Genomic DNA, 16,636 nt, shown 5'->3' on the forward strand with positions numbered 1-16,636 from the left:
ATTCAAAAGCTATTATGTTTTTTGCGTTCATTAAAATTGAAAATAAAAGTATTCACTTGAATATGATCTTATCTTGCAGACTGAATTACATATGTATAAGTTGAAGATAATCAAAAAAATAGTTTCGTATACTTACAAAAAACTCATCCTCGATGACCGGATCAGCGAGCATCTCAATGGCCTCAGTCATGGAGCGGCAGGTGCGATTCGTGTTCTTCTTTTTCTTGAGCTTGCGTCCCAATGTGGCAGCATCGCTGAACCGATGCAACAGCTTGTCGCGCTTGCGCACCGCCAACGGACTGGTCGTAGAGCTGGCATGACACAGCAGCGATGAGTAACCATTTGAGGAGGAGATGGTGCCGGTGTTGGCATAGAAATTCTGTGGTTGATATTGCGCCGGGGCAGTCAACGTGCTATTCGAGTCGATCTTCTGTATGAGATTGTACTCGGAGTGCGGATATTTGCTTGCAATGATGCTGGATGCATGCGAGGAGTCTGTGGACTGCAGCGATGCCTTCGATGTCAGCTGCGGCTTCGGTGGCGGCGGTGGTGGTGGCTCTTTCATGAGCGCCACACGACGCGGTGCTGCACGCGGTATGGTGGCGCAATGCGGTGGTGAGACGCCACCGCCATAGCTAACAGCGCGACGGTTGCGATCGTTTTCCTTTTCCCTGCAAAGAATAAGAAAAAATAACAAATCAGCATTTACCAAGATTCTAAATGAAAGTTTAGCTTAATTTCTTTCCACCTGAAACGACGTCGTTGCATTGGGGGACTAAAGAAACCATTGGGCGACAATGGCACAAAATAGCCCCATTGTGGTGCTGCCTCTGGCCCATCATGATAGACGCCCAGCTGTGGAGTCGGCTCCCTCGAGTGGCTGCCAGCACGCAGAACTGGCAACGAGATTCGCTGTGGTGCATAGCGTTTATTTCGCTGTTGCTGGTGCTGCTGGCGGTGGTTCTGGCGATAGATGTGATGATGGTGCTCCATCGAGGATGTGGTTGTGGCATCCGAGTCCAGCGTGCAGTCCGACTGCAAAACATTCTCAAGCGTGCCATCGCTGGAGTCATCTCTACCACGACTACGACCATTTTGATTCACATCATCATCATCATCACTGGAGCACTCGGGCACCGTGTAGCAGGTATAATCGATCTGGGACATTGTTCTCAACTAGTTTACAATTTTTGTGGCCCGTTTCACACGCCTCTTTCGATTCTGTGTTGGCCTTAGATGTTCTTTAATTAGTTCACGACTTTTCTTTATTTTATTTCTATTTTATCGTTGTTCTTTTATTTTTGTCTGGTGTTGCCTTTGACAAATGTTAAATGACAATTTCACGTTGTTTTGCTACACATGTAATTACTCTACAAGTTTCGTGCTCGACTGAGTTCAAACTACATTGCGACCATTTGACCAACCCACGCATTCATCATGTGTCGAGTCACTGCCACCTCTTCTCCCCTTCTCTACCCCTTTTTCCACTCGAAAACCGTGTCCAGTGGATGCAATTAAAAGTCGTTTTGCGCCCGAAAAGTTGCTCTAATGAGGTGCCGAGCGGAAGAACATAGCAATTGTCTTCTTGGTAAGTTAAGATATTTAACTTCTTCAAAAAACTTCCAATTTAGAAAAATCTCGCTTTGCTGCGGTAGAAAATTAGTTCAATTAACCAACATGCGATTGAGACAAGCAATTACTTGAAAGGAAAACATAAATGAAAATTCCAAAAATGTCAACAATCTTCAAGCTAGTTGACTTTAACTTTTCGAAGATAGTTAAGTAAATCTTAAAATTTGTTGCTTTCAGATATGTCTTTTTTGAACTAATAAAAATAATGAGCTTTTTTTTAAATGTTAGGGCAATGTTATGCAATGTTCACATTGAGTGTTAACGCTTGAACGTATTTCCGATTTATTTTATATTAACTTAAAGCTAAATTTATTAGCCTGTATTTCTCATATTTTCTCTTACATTCCGTTTTTAATATTTTTTACTCATTGCTCGCAAACTAGATTGGTAAATATTTTAATAAAAACACATCTTTATAGAATAACTTTCCGGTTGAAGAAATGTAACTTTTCTTTGGTTGGCAGCCCATTTGAACAGATGAGTCGAAGAGTTGAAGAGTTCATTAAGTATTTATAAGAAAGCAAAAGTGTCAACAGTGAAATCCATCAACAAAGCAATTAAGATGTCAAATTGCAGAACGAGGAACACGAACCAAGCACATTCAACTGCAGAAAAAGCAGATGCAGCCTTTGGCCCCCCCAGCAGGAACATTTGCAAAAGGTTGTTCATAATAATGATGACGCAAAAAGCGCCGTCAGCGTCACTAAGGCAGCCCCAGAATGCAACCATTGGAGTTCCAGGGGAGGTAAAGAGGCATGGGGAAGTATGAGACAAGGGGATGACATGGAAGACACGCAACACGCCGGATATGGCAAGATTACAAGGGACTGTTGTTGTTGTTGCTGTTGTGTTGCAGTTGTGTTTATGGTGATTTTATTGTCGCAATTATTTTAAATTTTGCGCAAATGAATAGAACTGCAGTATTGGCAAATGGGCTTGATTAATGTACTTATAAACAGAGGAAACAGTCACAAACCGGAAAAGACCAAAACCATGGAAGGGACAATCTAAAGGCGCCGTCATAAAATTAAAAGAGCTGGAGAGTTAGATGTCATTAGTGGATCATATGAATCAGAAAGGAGTGTTTTATGTATTAAACTGAGGAGTCTATTCTATCGAAATAAACTTGAACATAATATAATATGAATTAGAATTGGACCATATAAATCACAAGAGTAAGGAGTGACTATGTATGTAAGAATAAAGAGGTATTCAGTTCTTAGAATGAGTATTCGAATGTAGAAACAACACAAAAGCTAAATAATTCCGTTTAAATATTATGGCCTACTGGGCCATGATAATATTCTTGATATACTTGTATTATGATTAGATTCTTGTCAACAAAATATGATTGTTTATAAAAGAGACCAACGCTTCTTAAAATAAATACGTTTTAACGTGCTCGAGAATAAGGTCTTCTATATCGAGAGAGGATCATTGATCTCTTTCGATAATTCAGGTGAGGATCATTAAGAGAATTCTAAGGTATATCAGGCGTTTTCCGGTTTCCACTTTATATATTATAGCGTTTAATAATATGTAAATATTCAATTTGAATTTGCGATACGTATTAAAATTTATCGTTTTTCACTTTATCACCCACCTAAATGAGCAATTCGAATAATTTTATTGCTTATACTATATACGTAGTTAAAACTGTCATATCAATTAGAAAGTTTGAAGTATCTACAGATAAAGAGGCCACTTTGAACTGATTCAATTTTTATAAACAATTCCAGATTGATTTTAATCAAGGAATTCCGACAAGAATTCTATATTATTACGTCCTGCTCTTAACGTATTTAATTTGTCCGCACATTAATTATACATAAGTATGTGCTCACTCTTAAACATTATTTTTATAATTTGTTCACTTTATGAATATGCACAAAATAAAATACGCAATTGTGTTGATTTTATATTGGCTATATTTCAAACTGATCACTTATTTATTATTTTGGTCATAAGCCACAACGTTGAATCACTTTGTAATTCTTCCATTAATAAAATCACAAAAATAGGCGAAAGCGAAAAACGACAAAACGAGAAACGAGAACGATTCAAAAATATTCACATAGTTTCCTACAGAGCGTTTCGGGCGAGTAAATGCGCTGACCGCCGGCAATTTTCAAACTGATTTCGAGCAGTGCGACAGAAATTTTCTTTCCGGGGAGATGAGAGCGGAAGAGCTGAAGAGAGGCGCTTTCAACCCTCCGAGACATGCGCGACAGACTCTAGTCTGATAATCTGGGCGCAGACGGTGGAGAGAGGGGAAGAGAAGAGAAATGTGATTGCTGCTCTAAATACGAGCAAACATTGTTGCCTAAATTGCTTAAAATTTCGGACAAAAATAAAGACAATGCCTCAAATTGCACAAGGCATTTCAGACAATTTCACTGGATAACTAGGCGCATGAGTAATATTTCTGAGAGTGTGCGTGTGTGAAATGTCACGCGAAATAAATGTCAAGCGTTTAATTTCCTCTCTACTTCTCAGTATCCGCTCTCCCTCTCTCTAGATCTCTCTCTGTGTCTCACAAGCTTATTTATTTTCTCCCTCCCATTTTAGTTTTCTTCTCTTAGTCTTTGGAGCGCATAAAAATGCCGTGACTCTTTAAAAATATGCTGTTCTTTTTTTGTTATAAATAAACACGAAGTCGCCTCTCGGATTTTCGTCTCTCATCTCTCATTTCTCCAGGGGCAAGACGATCAACAATTTCCACTTGTCACACATTCATTTTCCCCCACAATTTCGATGTCTGCGAATGTGTGCCATGATGCGGTTTATTGACATCTGTTTATCGCCAGCCAAAACACATACACAATATACACTCGCACACGCAGCAATTGGTGTGATTAATAAGTGCAACCAAGTGCCAAAGCCATTCAAGCGTCTATATACATATATATATATATGCTGCGGTTGCATTATCAATTACACTTGTTAATTAAACAGCTTGGACAGGGATTAACCCGCATTTCGGGCTTCCAAGCCATTTACCATTTACACATTTTAACCACTTTCATCCATTTTACCCTTACCCACAATTGCCTCGGGCGGTTGACGATATTTGATAACAATTGCATGTCTGCAATGCCGGCGCACAATTGCAATTAAATCAGTTCTAAACGGGCGTGCAGTGAACCCGATTGCTGTCGTATTGCTGTGTAGTAGTTGTTGCTGGACTTTTCATTAACCATACTGGTGGGCAGCAAAGCAAACACCAAGGGTCGCGGTGAGGAGAGGAGACTTAACAGCAGGCGTGGCGCTTATATGGGTTGCGAATACCATAAAAATTAATTGAAGCAATGCAAGAAGATCTTCAAGATTATTTCATGCGGCGGTAGGTATCCAAACACGCACACACACTCACACACATGTGCAGAGCTCTCTCTAGGGAGAAGTCAACATTCAACATTTAGACGACTATGGCATACCCTGCAGTCTGTTCAGTTAAGCAATTGTAATGCTTAATAAAAATTCAATTCATAAGCCTTCCAATATTGTAATTAAGTATATTCATAACTCTTATGGAATATTCTGTAATAAGTTTAAATAGTTAATAGGCATAAGAAAGTAATTATAATATAAATAGGCGACATTTTGGTAACCTTAAATAAGCTCATATAGGCACTTTCAAGTAACATAAAATCTGGCTATGAGTTCAATTAAATAAATAAAACTAGTATTTCTTAAATACCTAGAACTTATTTGGTTACCCCAAATCTAAAATTATTTGTTTATAAATAAATACTATGTATGTAAAATAACAAATATTATAACTAAATTCACTACAATTGGAATGAATTACACTTGTATGAGAAAAATAGTCATTTAGATTTATGTGTGTAGTTGCTATTTCAGAATCTGATTTCGATATCACTACTTAAAATAATAAAAAAAACTTACGATTTATAAATTATAAATTAAATGTATTAATTAATTTTTAAGGAAAAGAGAAACTTGGAATAAATATTACTTTACATATATCAAAATAATGTGACAAAATTACCAAACAGTTTTATTTAAAAATGTATATTCGGGCTCTCAGCACCTGCTGCATAAATGTCTTAAACTTAACTTGAAAACTTATTCGTTAAAGTTGACTCTTTCAAAAGATAATTAAATTAAACTCTAGTCCAAGTCAAAGTTGTCGCAGCGGGAAAAAATGCAACTTAATTATAATGCAAGATGTCAAATGATTTTAACCTCTTAACACAAATTTGCCAAAGCAAGCGCTAGTACAAGTCAGAAAGAGACGAAGAGACAAAGTCTGAGTAAGACAGGGACTGGGAACTGGGAACGAGACAAAGAGAAGCAGCTGCTTATGCATTTGCATTTGCAATTTGCAGTTGACTTTTATGAGGCAATGAACAAAGTGACACGAAACTGTGAAACAGACGTTTCGAAGGGGAGCAAAAAAAAGGCGAAAAATATTAATAATTTAGTAAAAGATGCAGATGCAATCGCATCGAGCAGACTCAGAGGCAGACAGAGACCAGAGACCTCTCTGAGATAGTATTACAGTTCATTTACTTTGATGACAGCAGCTGATAAATGATAATGCCACGTGCCCCAATTGACATATCCAATTGTTGTAATCCATTAATGAAAATTAAAGAGGTTATTCTTATACAACTCGTAAAAATTTTTCAATAAAATGTACTCCTTCATATTATTCTTTCTCTATCTTTAAAAGTTTGTTTCCTCTCTGCCATAATTCATACCGAAAACAATAATAAATCAAAGACAGACATCACTTATGAAACTGGAAATGTTCTTAAAACTAAAACATATACAAGTATATTTTGGAATTCATTTTAAAGAAATGCCAATGCTGTACCGTGTGTTTTGGAAGCCTTCACTAAAAGTTTCTAGCCATTAAAATATCTGGAGCTCCCAAGCATTGTTAAGTTATTTGAGTGGGGGGGGGTCGACCTCCCCAGCCATAATACACATTGCCCTGCATCTGTCACTATAAATAACAACAACGATCAAAATTAATAATCATAAAAATAAAAACAAGAACTACAACTAAGTACCACACTTTATTATTAGCAACCCTTTGATAAAACACTCGTAAATTTTTAAAATCTCACACGGTTTTGGAAAATCTTCAGTAAAAGAAAAACAATCCGCCAGACAATGATAGACAGACTGTAAGCTGCCGCTATAATTATGGTGACAAGCTGTCGGTGCCATAATAAAAATAAATTTACCGTCTTGCGGTTAACTGCAAGAGAGAAAATTGTTGTTTGTATTTCCATTTTTTGTCGGCACGAGTCTTAGCCAAATTGTTTCTTTATTTCAACTCTTTGCAATGCTATTTAATTACAACTCAAAGACTATAAATCACGGCCATCACAATTGCCTTTAAAGTTAAAGTTGACTTAAAAATTTTAGTTTCACAATTGCAATACAGTTAAAAGTAACTATGGAATCGTTTAGTATATCTGAGATGCTGGGAAATAGATATGGCTTAGACAATCATCATATTTAGGATAGCCAAGAGAATAAAATGACAATTATAATTAACTGATTTATTTGTTATAGGGAAAATAAAATTACATGTACATTTTAAGGACAGAATGATTAAAAGGCATTATTTTTTTAAAAGGAAGCTTTCGGAATATAAAGATTTTAGGCTGATTTAAGAACATACAAACAGTTACATAATACATAATAGGTATTAATGAAAGAATGAAATATAAAGCTGCTTTAGACTTAATCATAAGATAGTTAAAAATAATTTTGCTGGTTTAAGCTTTTGTGATTCCTGGCTTGAACTTTTTTAGATGTTCAAATTTAAAAATAATACTAAAAATATATGAGATTATCTTAATCTGATATCCAATTTTGTGACGAACAAAATTCAGTTTAATCTAAAAATTTTAAATAAAAATATAAATTAATATAAAAAAACGAAAATTGGCATTCGGCACTGTGAGTAAAAAGGGTGATCTTCTTTGTACATAAAAATTACTTTTTGCGCAGTGGCGAATCCCAATTTTCGTTTTTTTATATTAATTATATTTTATTTAAATTTTAGATTAAACTAATTTTGTTCGTCAAAAATGATATCAAAATTTGGTCTAGAAATTGCTTTCGTCACTAGACTTTTACCTTGTTTAGAGGTTTTTTTTGTGGGATATCAGAAATTTTTGCAATTGCTTTCGCTTTTGACATTGTAACTTTATTATTAATGCAGGCAAATAGTAAAATATAAAAATTTAGTTGTTGAACGTATTTCATATTTAAAAAATTTTTTTTCTTTAATTATAAAGAAAAACTAGGGGGCCCCGCCCCCTGCTCGCTTTGCTCGCGTTGCTACAGCTGAGCATACTATACTGTCGGAGACCTCGTACTTACTATGAAAAAAAAAGTTTTTCATACTAAGACTTGGATTTCACCCGGTCGGTCCTATGACAACTATATGATATAGTGGTTCCGATTAGAACCAACTTTGTTCAGGATATATAAGTCTTAAATAAATGCATATTCTATTAGTTTGGTTACGATATCTAGTAAAATAAAAAAGTTTTTCATACTAAGACTTAATATTGGACCGATCGGTCCTATGACAGCTATATGATATAGTGGTCCGATTTGAACCAACTTTGGTCAGGATATATAAAACCAAGTTAAATGCATATTGTATTAGTTTGGTTAAGATTTCTCATTAAATAAAAAAGTTTTTCATACTAAAACCTAATTTTTACCCGATCGGTCCTATGACAGCTATATGATATAGTGGTCCGATTTTAACCAACTTTGGTCAGAATATATAAAACCAAGTTAAATGCATATTGTATCATTTTGGTTGAGATATCTCATAAAACCAAAAAGTTTTTCGTACTAAAACGTGATTTTCGACCGATAGATAAATGTATTTATTCACTTTACAGGTAATATCTTCCGAGCCCCTCAACCAAAATTTATGTTTCATATACTAAAAAACGCGAAATTGTACGTATTACAACATATTAAAATTTAACAAAAATCGTTAGAGCCGTTTTGTCAGAAATCGCCAAAATTTAAGCTAAAAAACTTGATTTCACCTGTAAAATGTTACCTAAGTACTTTAGAAAAAAAGTTTAAAGGTGCGCCTAAAAGCCCTCAAACACACCTTTCTAATGATATATAGAACATATCTGTAGCTTCTATGGTTTGGAAACTGTTGAGTCAATTTTGGCGGGATTTAGCGTTTTTCCGCTAAACTAGCGGGAAATTGAAAAAGTCGTAGAACAAACATTTCTAGATTTTTGAAAAGGAATCAATCCCCATCATTACATTTAAGCTTCTTTAGCGCTTTGATGCAAACAGACAAACAGACAAACAAACTGACTTTTCATTTCATTTTGAGAAGTCCACTAAAATTTTCAAATTTAATTATCTTTTGAACCAGTTATCGGATTTGGGTGATTGAGGTATCAATCGACGCGTATTTTTAAGTAAAATTTCTAAAAAATAAAAATTTTACCAAAAAGCCCCAACGGCCCCATAAGCTGCAATTATCAAAATTTTTCCCCTCCCACTTACACCCCCGTATCTCATGACCCAGGTTGGTTAGAAAAAGTTTTAGTACGCCATTTTGTAAGTTAGAACTAAACCTGTCGATCGGTATATAACTCGATCTGATCGGACAGTCGTAGCAAATTTTCCAACTTAGCTGTATATATAGTTAGTCGCCTTTTGCACCCTTCGTGCTGCTTTCGTCACTAACGCGAACTGCCGTCCGCAGTGATAAAGCATTCGAAGCTTTTGTTCAATAATAAAATAATAGATGAAAAAAATAGTCTTCAAAATAAAACTTCTAAAGTGCTGTAAGCTAAATAATAATATACAAAAGAACTAATATATACTTTTTAAATCTTTAGAAGCTCCTGGATTGTTAATTTCATTCACTATATAATAATGTTTAATAATTATCAAAGAAAGTGTAAGTAAAAATAACAGAGACTTTCTGATTACAGCTTTCAGATTGTTATGCAGCTGATTTATGCGCTTTGACTGTGCAAAAGACTAAGCTTTAGAGTTTTAATGAATGATGTGATTATTTTGTTATCGAATTTCCCATCAAACTTGAACAATCGCTATTACCAACAAATGAATGAATGCTGCGAATATGCTTTACAAGTATGCTCAAAAAATGCTGGTATTGATTTCACATAATGAGAAAATGTTTTCAAGGGCTCCAATGCCGAGAGCACTAAAATTACACACTTCAAAAGGCTTTTGATGAAAGGTTTAGCTTAACTTTGTATTCAGAGACCCCGCAGAGTCTGCGTCTGAGATCAGTCGATAATAAAGTGCGATAATTGAGTAAGTACCTTAAATTATTTACGTGCGTGCAATGGACGATGGTCTTAAATACCTTGAGATGTGCAATTGACTGTAATAGATACAACTTGAAGGTGAATCTAGATTGGAAGTGAGGTATTAACAATTTCATTGCAATATTGCTTATATAACCAATGTTTTTTGTTAACTACTTCTATGGCAATAAGTCATAGCTGTGTTCATTAAGACCGTTGGTACTAAAACTCAAGGTCAACATTTTAATGCACAGAAAAATATTTTGTAGACATTTGCAGCTTAAACAAGTTCCTAAGGTGTTTTTTGTCTTTTGCATATTTTTCATGTTTAACTTAACAATTTTTTTTTAATTCTTACACATCATATGTAAAAATACTTTTATGATGAACAGTCGAGGCATTCAAGCAAAAAGCTGCTAAAAACATGTTATTGCATATGTCAGGCCATCCAAAATTGAAATAGAATTGAGGTGTCGAAAGATGTGCGATGCGTTTGACACGCAAACGTCAAAGACATTGTAAAAATTGTTTTTAATAAAAAGATAGATAAAACTGTTAAAAACTATTACAAAACGCAATTATGTTGCCAAGACGAAGTTTTTTGACTTTTGAACTTTAATTCGTAGGATTGCATTGTTGTCTATATAATACATATATATATATTGAAAACAATATAAAAAATAAAAGTTGCTTTTTATTTTTATCATAATCGTTATCAAATAATTTGATATTTTCCATTTTTTTAATAAAATGCAAAAATTTAGTTAGATTTAATTTTAAAATTTAAATTTCAATGTTTTTATTTTTTAAATTTTGTGTATTAAATATTAAAAAATGAATGTAGTCTTTTTTAAAATACCCTACTTTAAAAACAGGATACCTCAGAGTTAATTGTATACATAACTGTTATTTTCCATTCCTATTCTTTTGCCATTTAATCTTTAAGTAACAATTGAAAGCACATAGAGTATTTGCTTAAATCAGAGACCTTAAAGTTTGAACAGTCTTTCAATTATTTTACTCACCCCACTTATCGGAATTATAAGGATCGTGAGAAGGTCTCGTCCCATTTCCGAAACCTAATTAGCTTTTTCCATCTAAGGTACAAAACCTATACATGTACCTATCTTCATAAATAGCAAGACCACAGCTATTGTATTCTGTCGAATGGTGACTAGCCCCGAAAATAATTGCAAGGCAAATGTACAAATTGAAATGAAGGGGAATTCCAAGAAATTAACCGAGACATAAACCAAATGGGGGGCACACACACTAAATCAAAAGGCAAAAGCACTACGAGATGCAATAGCTCTGCTTCCAGGCAAAATTGGCCCCAATTGTGGCATTAAAAAATGCTACGATTTACAGCTTACAACTACTCATGGGTGTAGCTACCAGGAAATAGATAAATTGGAGCCAGCAAAACATAGATTGAGTCATAAAGTTATGAGTTGCGCTAGCTTGAAGTCTGGCTTTGGCATCGACTCTGGCTCCAAAGAGAGCAATCATTGTTCCCACTTTGTCTATATTTTCGATTCGGCAATCACGAAGTTGCCAAAAGCCGCTGCTAGAAGTCATCTACCCCGTTTGCCCGTTTCCCCGTATCTCTCATTCCTCATTCGACGACCAAAAAACCAGTGGCAATTTAATTTGCTCAGCGAATGGATCGTAATTATTTTAGAGCTTATGGGCCTTTGATTCCTCAACCGTTTCAACTAATTAGCCAATGCTGTAGGATACTGGCAATATGATGACCATTTCTGTTGGCATTGCCCTGGGTGCGGTTTGGCTTCTGTTGTATGTAGTTTTATTTCAATTCTCTCTTATTTCGCCGATTTTCTTGTCTAATGACGCAAAAGTTCAGAGTTAATCAATTGAAACACAATTAACCGCAACATTTTGAACTTTGCTGCCCTGGACAAGAGGCCAACACAATTAGCGAACGCAGTCAAAGTCAAAGAAGCAATTGCAAACGGCAGAGCAAAGCAGCTGCCACTTCCAAGACAAAAGGGGGGAACACTGAAATCGGGATTGGAATACGAATCGGGAACAGCCGCATCTGCGGCGCGTGTTGCCAATTTATCTTGAGCGAGTGCCTCGCCAAGTTGCAGGTTTGTAGTTCAGCTGCTGCTGCTCTGACTCATTGCCTTTTGGAGTTAATCCTGTTTTTGTGTCAGCTTGACTTATCGCTTAGTTTACGGGCAGACCCATAAGCTGAGGGTTAAGCCCAGTATCTCGACTATTAGACACCCTACACACACAGCTATATTTAAACTTTAAATGTATTGCACATTTAAAACATGAAGAGTCAAAACTTAAAGAGCTACATGGATAACATTTTTAACCTTTAAGTAGATCGATCTCGCAATCAATATACTTAAATATATCGCTAGTAATCAAAACTTATTCATTTTTTTCAATATCTCATCGTGTGAATTTGGTCTTAAAAATCCTAATGAAATTTGGATAAGATCAGAATAATTTATGACATACCTACCATAGGAGAGATGACAGTTAATTCATTCAAAATGAAGACTTTGTATATTGCTGCTTCTTAAAATATCTCAACCATACTCATCGAAAGTGAGCCAGTAATTAACAAATTTTGTTAAAAGTAGTTTATAAACATTTTCACCAAATTACAATGACCGTTTCAATCCATTTTTAATGCAAAGGTGTAAGTTTTGGTATTATATATTCATCTATTATCTTATTAGCTGTTTTGATTTCCTCTGATTTTGAGTATTACATTATTAATTGAGAAATATTGTTATTGCTTATTATATTTTTAAGATTAAAATATCTCACAACAGTTGAGTTTAAATAATAATTGCCAGCAGTTTCAGCAAAAATTAATTAAAGTCAAAGACTAAATATTGAAATAAATTCAATAATGTAATAACACTTAAGATAAAACTAAAAATATTATGGACAAAAGTAAATTTAATATGCATATTTCACACAAGCATATTAACAGATTGGCCTATCATATTAGAAAAGACTATAAATAGACTGTCATTGATATGTAATATGTAATTCAGTAGCCCCCCATTCAATTTGTATTGTGGAAGGCATACAAATTTCGCCATAACTCGCATACACCTCAACTCTGTGTGGCTGCTTGGCCAAGTTGCTTTGTTTACAACTAGTTCAAAGTTGGCACGTCTTTGGCATATATAAATAAGAAAAATAAAAAAGTATTAAAAAAAAAAGCTAGCATATACACAACTTGTTTATCTGTCTTTTCAGCTGTCTGGCTACGTTCCCAGTACCTGCCCCTGTTTCAGACACGGCCATTGTCCCGACACCGTTGCAAGTCCTGTCCTGTTTGCCCCAAAACGCTTGACAGGCAGTCAGAGAGCGCCAACAGCTGTCGGGCCAGTTAGTCTCTGTCTCTGTATCCGTCTCCGTCTCAGTCCTGTGTTGCTTTTATGTGTGTTCCATGGGTCCCTAACGCTGTAGCGCGCTGGTTGCATGTTGCATGTTCAGCTAATTTTCATGCATAGGCCCCAAGTTAATACTGCCAGCAAGCGGGCTTATAGTTATGTTTTATTTTTTACTGCAATCCCCAAGACGTCTATTATGATTATATATAAGTTTAGTTTTCTGTAAGTCCCCGAGTCTCTGTTGGATATGCTAATACCTGGTCTCAGATATCACGTTGGCTTTTAAAATGCTCCACGTGCATTTCCTACTCATATGCTAATTTTACACATGGCAAACGCTTTTTGAATTTTTAACCGCCAGCGTATGGCTGCAACTAACAATTTCGATTGCCTTGGCTTATTATTAAAGACATTGCCATATTAACTGTTACTGTTACTGCTACTGCGTTCTGGGCCCAAATGGTTAACACACTTTTTGGGTCAATGAGGTTCGTTCGGTCGCCTTGCTCCCAATTGGAGCCTATGAAAATACGGTAATTTATGTGTCAAGTAGGCTCATTGCAAAGTCAACGCCCAGATTTTTGCTTATACTTTTGGCTATTTTGCATTTCAGCTTGGCCAAGACTCTGGCTCAGGCTCGTGCCATGCGCTGCCCCCGCAGGCGACGCAATGTTTTGTTGTTGTGAAAGTCAAGCCAGAACTCAACTTGGAAGGCCAATAAAATGGCATAAAATGCATTTATTACTGGCCCATAATGATTGCAGGTGGTCCACCCAAAACAAGAAAAAATAATAACAAAAAATTTGAAAACCGATAACAACAAAAGCCGTAAATACAAAAATAAATAAAAGTGGGCGCTAGTGTTACGCCCACAAATTGAGTAAGCTTTGAGTTTGATCACATGAAAAAAAAGCGTTGAAATATTTGTGTTTTCTTTAACTTTTGCTTCATTTTTGGGGCGTTGTGGTGTTGCAACGTCAATCTGATAACGATAAACGTTTAATTAGAGCACTAAATGCAGTTTTTAATAATCATAAAAGAAACGAAAAAAGGAAAAACATTTTTATTGTCTTTTCACATATTAATCTATCATTGTTTAGTATTTATTGTTTGGCTTATTGGTATTTGCTTGTCAACTCGCAACCCAAAACAAAAGACTTAGGCGACAAACTTGTTTCTTCGCTACCTATCTTCCTTGTGTATACTTTTGAATTTTCAAGAAAGAAAAGCTTTTGTTATGCTTGATTGTATCGAAATTGCTACAACTTGTAGTCTTTGTCAGATTTTGTAGTACTCACTCTGATAAATGACTAGTTTTAATTGTATTTACCCCGCTGATTTTTTTATACATTTTGAAATTGATCAATAAAATGTATAGTAACTGGCAAAAAGAGACTTTGTAAAGTAAATATAGTAAGATCTAGTTTTAGGGCATCTTTTAGTCAAGCACTTCCAAGCAATTTCGCAAGCATTGGGTATTTGAATAATTTATTTAAAATAATATTCCTTTTTATATAATAAGTAAAGGGTCTCTCATCGGCAAGTTTGCGCGACTGTAGCCTTCCAAATACTTTTATTGACTAAAATTAAATGCAATTTGGAAGTGAATAAATAACTTTGTTTAACACTCATTAAAAATTAACATGTAAGACATAAAATTTGTGTAATTATCTTTAATCTTAAATGTAGGCGCCATTCAAAGTAGTGAGCGTGAGCAAAGAGAAACGTCTGTTTGCAGTTTGATAGCCAACTCGACTGACTTCGCAATCGGCAACGACTTTGCTCTTTAGCCGTCTTAAGCTAAAGGCTATTTATAAACTGTATTTATTGGTTCGTCATTTGATAGGGCTTTGTTATGTTAAATCCATGAGACGACGACCGTTTGATATTTTCAGTCAGTTACCAAATGAAGTTGCCATAAGCGAACAAAAACAATAACAAATACAAATTCAAACAAATAAACTCCTCTTTATATATTTGATCGTCTGTCCCTCTGTATGTTTGACTGTCTTTTTATTGTTATTATAATAGTCTGGCAGTTCGAACGTCACGTAATCGCAGTCACTGGTTACACCTGTTTCTTCGCGGCTTTTGCTGTAACATCGTGTAATGATATGCCACCAGCACAGCATAGATGTTTCCTCAGCCAAAAGTTCATCAAACGCTAAGGCATGCGACTTCAACTGCCACTTTAAAAACATCCGTAAGTGCAACTTCAAGTGCTGTCCAACTACTTATAATTTGGTAAAGGCTTTGATGCTTGCTTGGTCGACTGATAAGTGGCAAGACTCGTACAAGTGAAGCCAAGCAAAAGCTAATAATAGTTGATTTGCTTTGCCTTTTTCCATACTCCTAAGCCAGCAGCAATTGCAATCCTGAAAGTGCAACGAAATCTTTCAAAATACCTGCAATTAAAACTCAATTTCAGTGAAAGTTTTCGCACATGGATTTTGCGTAGGAAAGTGTTCAATATTCGCACGATTATATTAAAACATATATATATATATATGTTAATTTATATGCGTTACGGCTGAGAATAATACGAAGAAAAAAACAACAACGATCATGAACAGCCATGCGACAAATTGCCATCAATTCGTGCGTTTGTTGACTCTTCGTATCTTTATTTGCATAAATGAGCCCGTTCTCTGAGCCAGTTTTTTAGCCATTACCATAAAGCAAAGATGACGCTAACTTAAAAAAACAGACAGTCATATCAAATAAGTCTTGCTTTTGATATGGGGGTCTTTGAAAGTGAAATCTTTTGGTGTGGTTGAGTAAAAGAAAGCGATTCGTCGACCATTTGCCTCATTAAGTTGTAGGAGTTCAGATGACTTTGCTCAATTTGTACAATTTATCGAATAATCAAATTACCCCGTCGATAACATTCTAATTATGCGTACGCTGATTACGATGATGTCGATGTTTTTATTTACGGCTATTTAGGCGGTTAGTTGACTTTTAACCTGTCAGCGCATGCGAATGTCGTTTGCATATTGTGGGCGAAGAGATTTCATCAACTTTAATGGGAATAATGTTAATTTAAGCTGTTTTTTTTTTCAATTTTATTGTTTTTATTAAAAGTTAATGATCTTGTGGCTGCTAACAGATGGTTACTTTATTAATTCTAGCACCTAAATATGATCAACATTTTTTCAATTATTAGCGAACATCTGTTAATTGTGTCTACTGCTCAAATTTCTGGTTGTAATAAAACTAATGAAAAATCTGTTATAAATGATAAATATAGTATGGGGTCGGTAAAATGAAAAACATCGTTTTAAAGTTGAATCTAAGTATGTG

The 16,636-nt window shown here is 35.2% G+C and overlaps 1 protein-coding gene across 6 annotated transcripts in view; it reads right to left on the reverse strand.

The window, feature by feature from the left end:
* LOC117792552 (tight junction protein ZO-2) overlaps positions 1-16,636 on the reverse strand; it is a 111,894-nt gene that overhangs the window by 48,636 nt on the left and 46,622 nt on the right. For 5 of the 6 annotated variants that reach the window (XM_034632734.1, XM_034632733.1, XM_034632738.1 and 2 more), the window contains exon 3: positions 137-671. In XM_034632734.1, the coding sequence (XP_034488625.1) occupies positions 137-671 (535 nt within the window). Of the gene's footprint in view, positions 1-136; positions 672-748; positions 1,621-16,636 lie in introns of those variants that run through there. The other variant, XM_034632742.1, reaches the window with a different exon arrangement.

The sequence above is a fragment of the Drosophila innubila genome (genome assembly GCF_004354385.1).
Source record: "Drosophila innubila isolate TH190305 chromosome 3R unlocalized genomic scaffold, UK_Dinn_1.0 2_E_3R, whole genome shotgun sequence".
Classification (NCBI taxonomy): Eukaryota; Metazoa; Arthropoda; class Insecta; order Diptera; family Drosophilidae; genus Drosophila; species Drosophila innubila.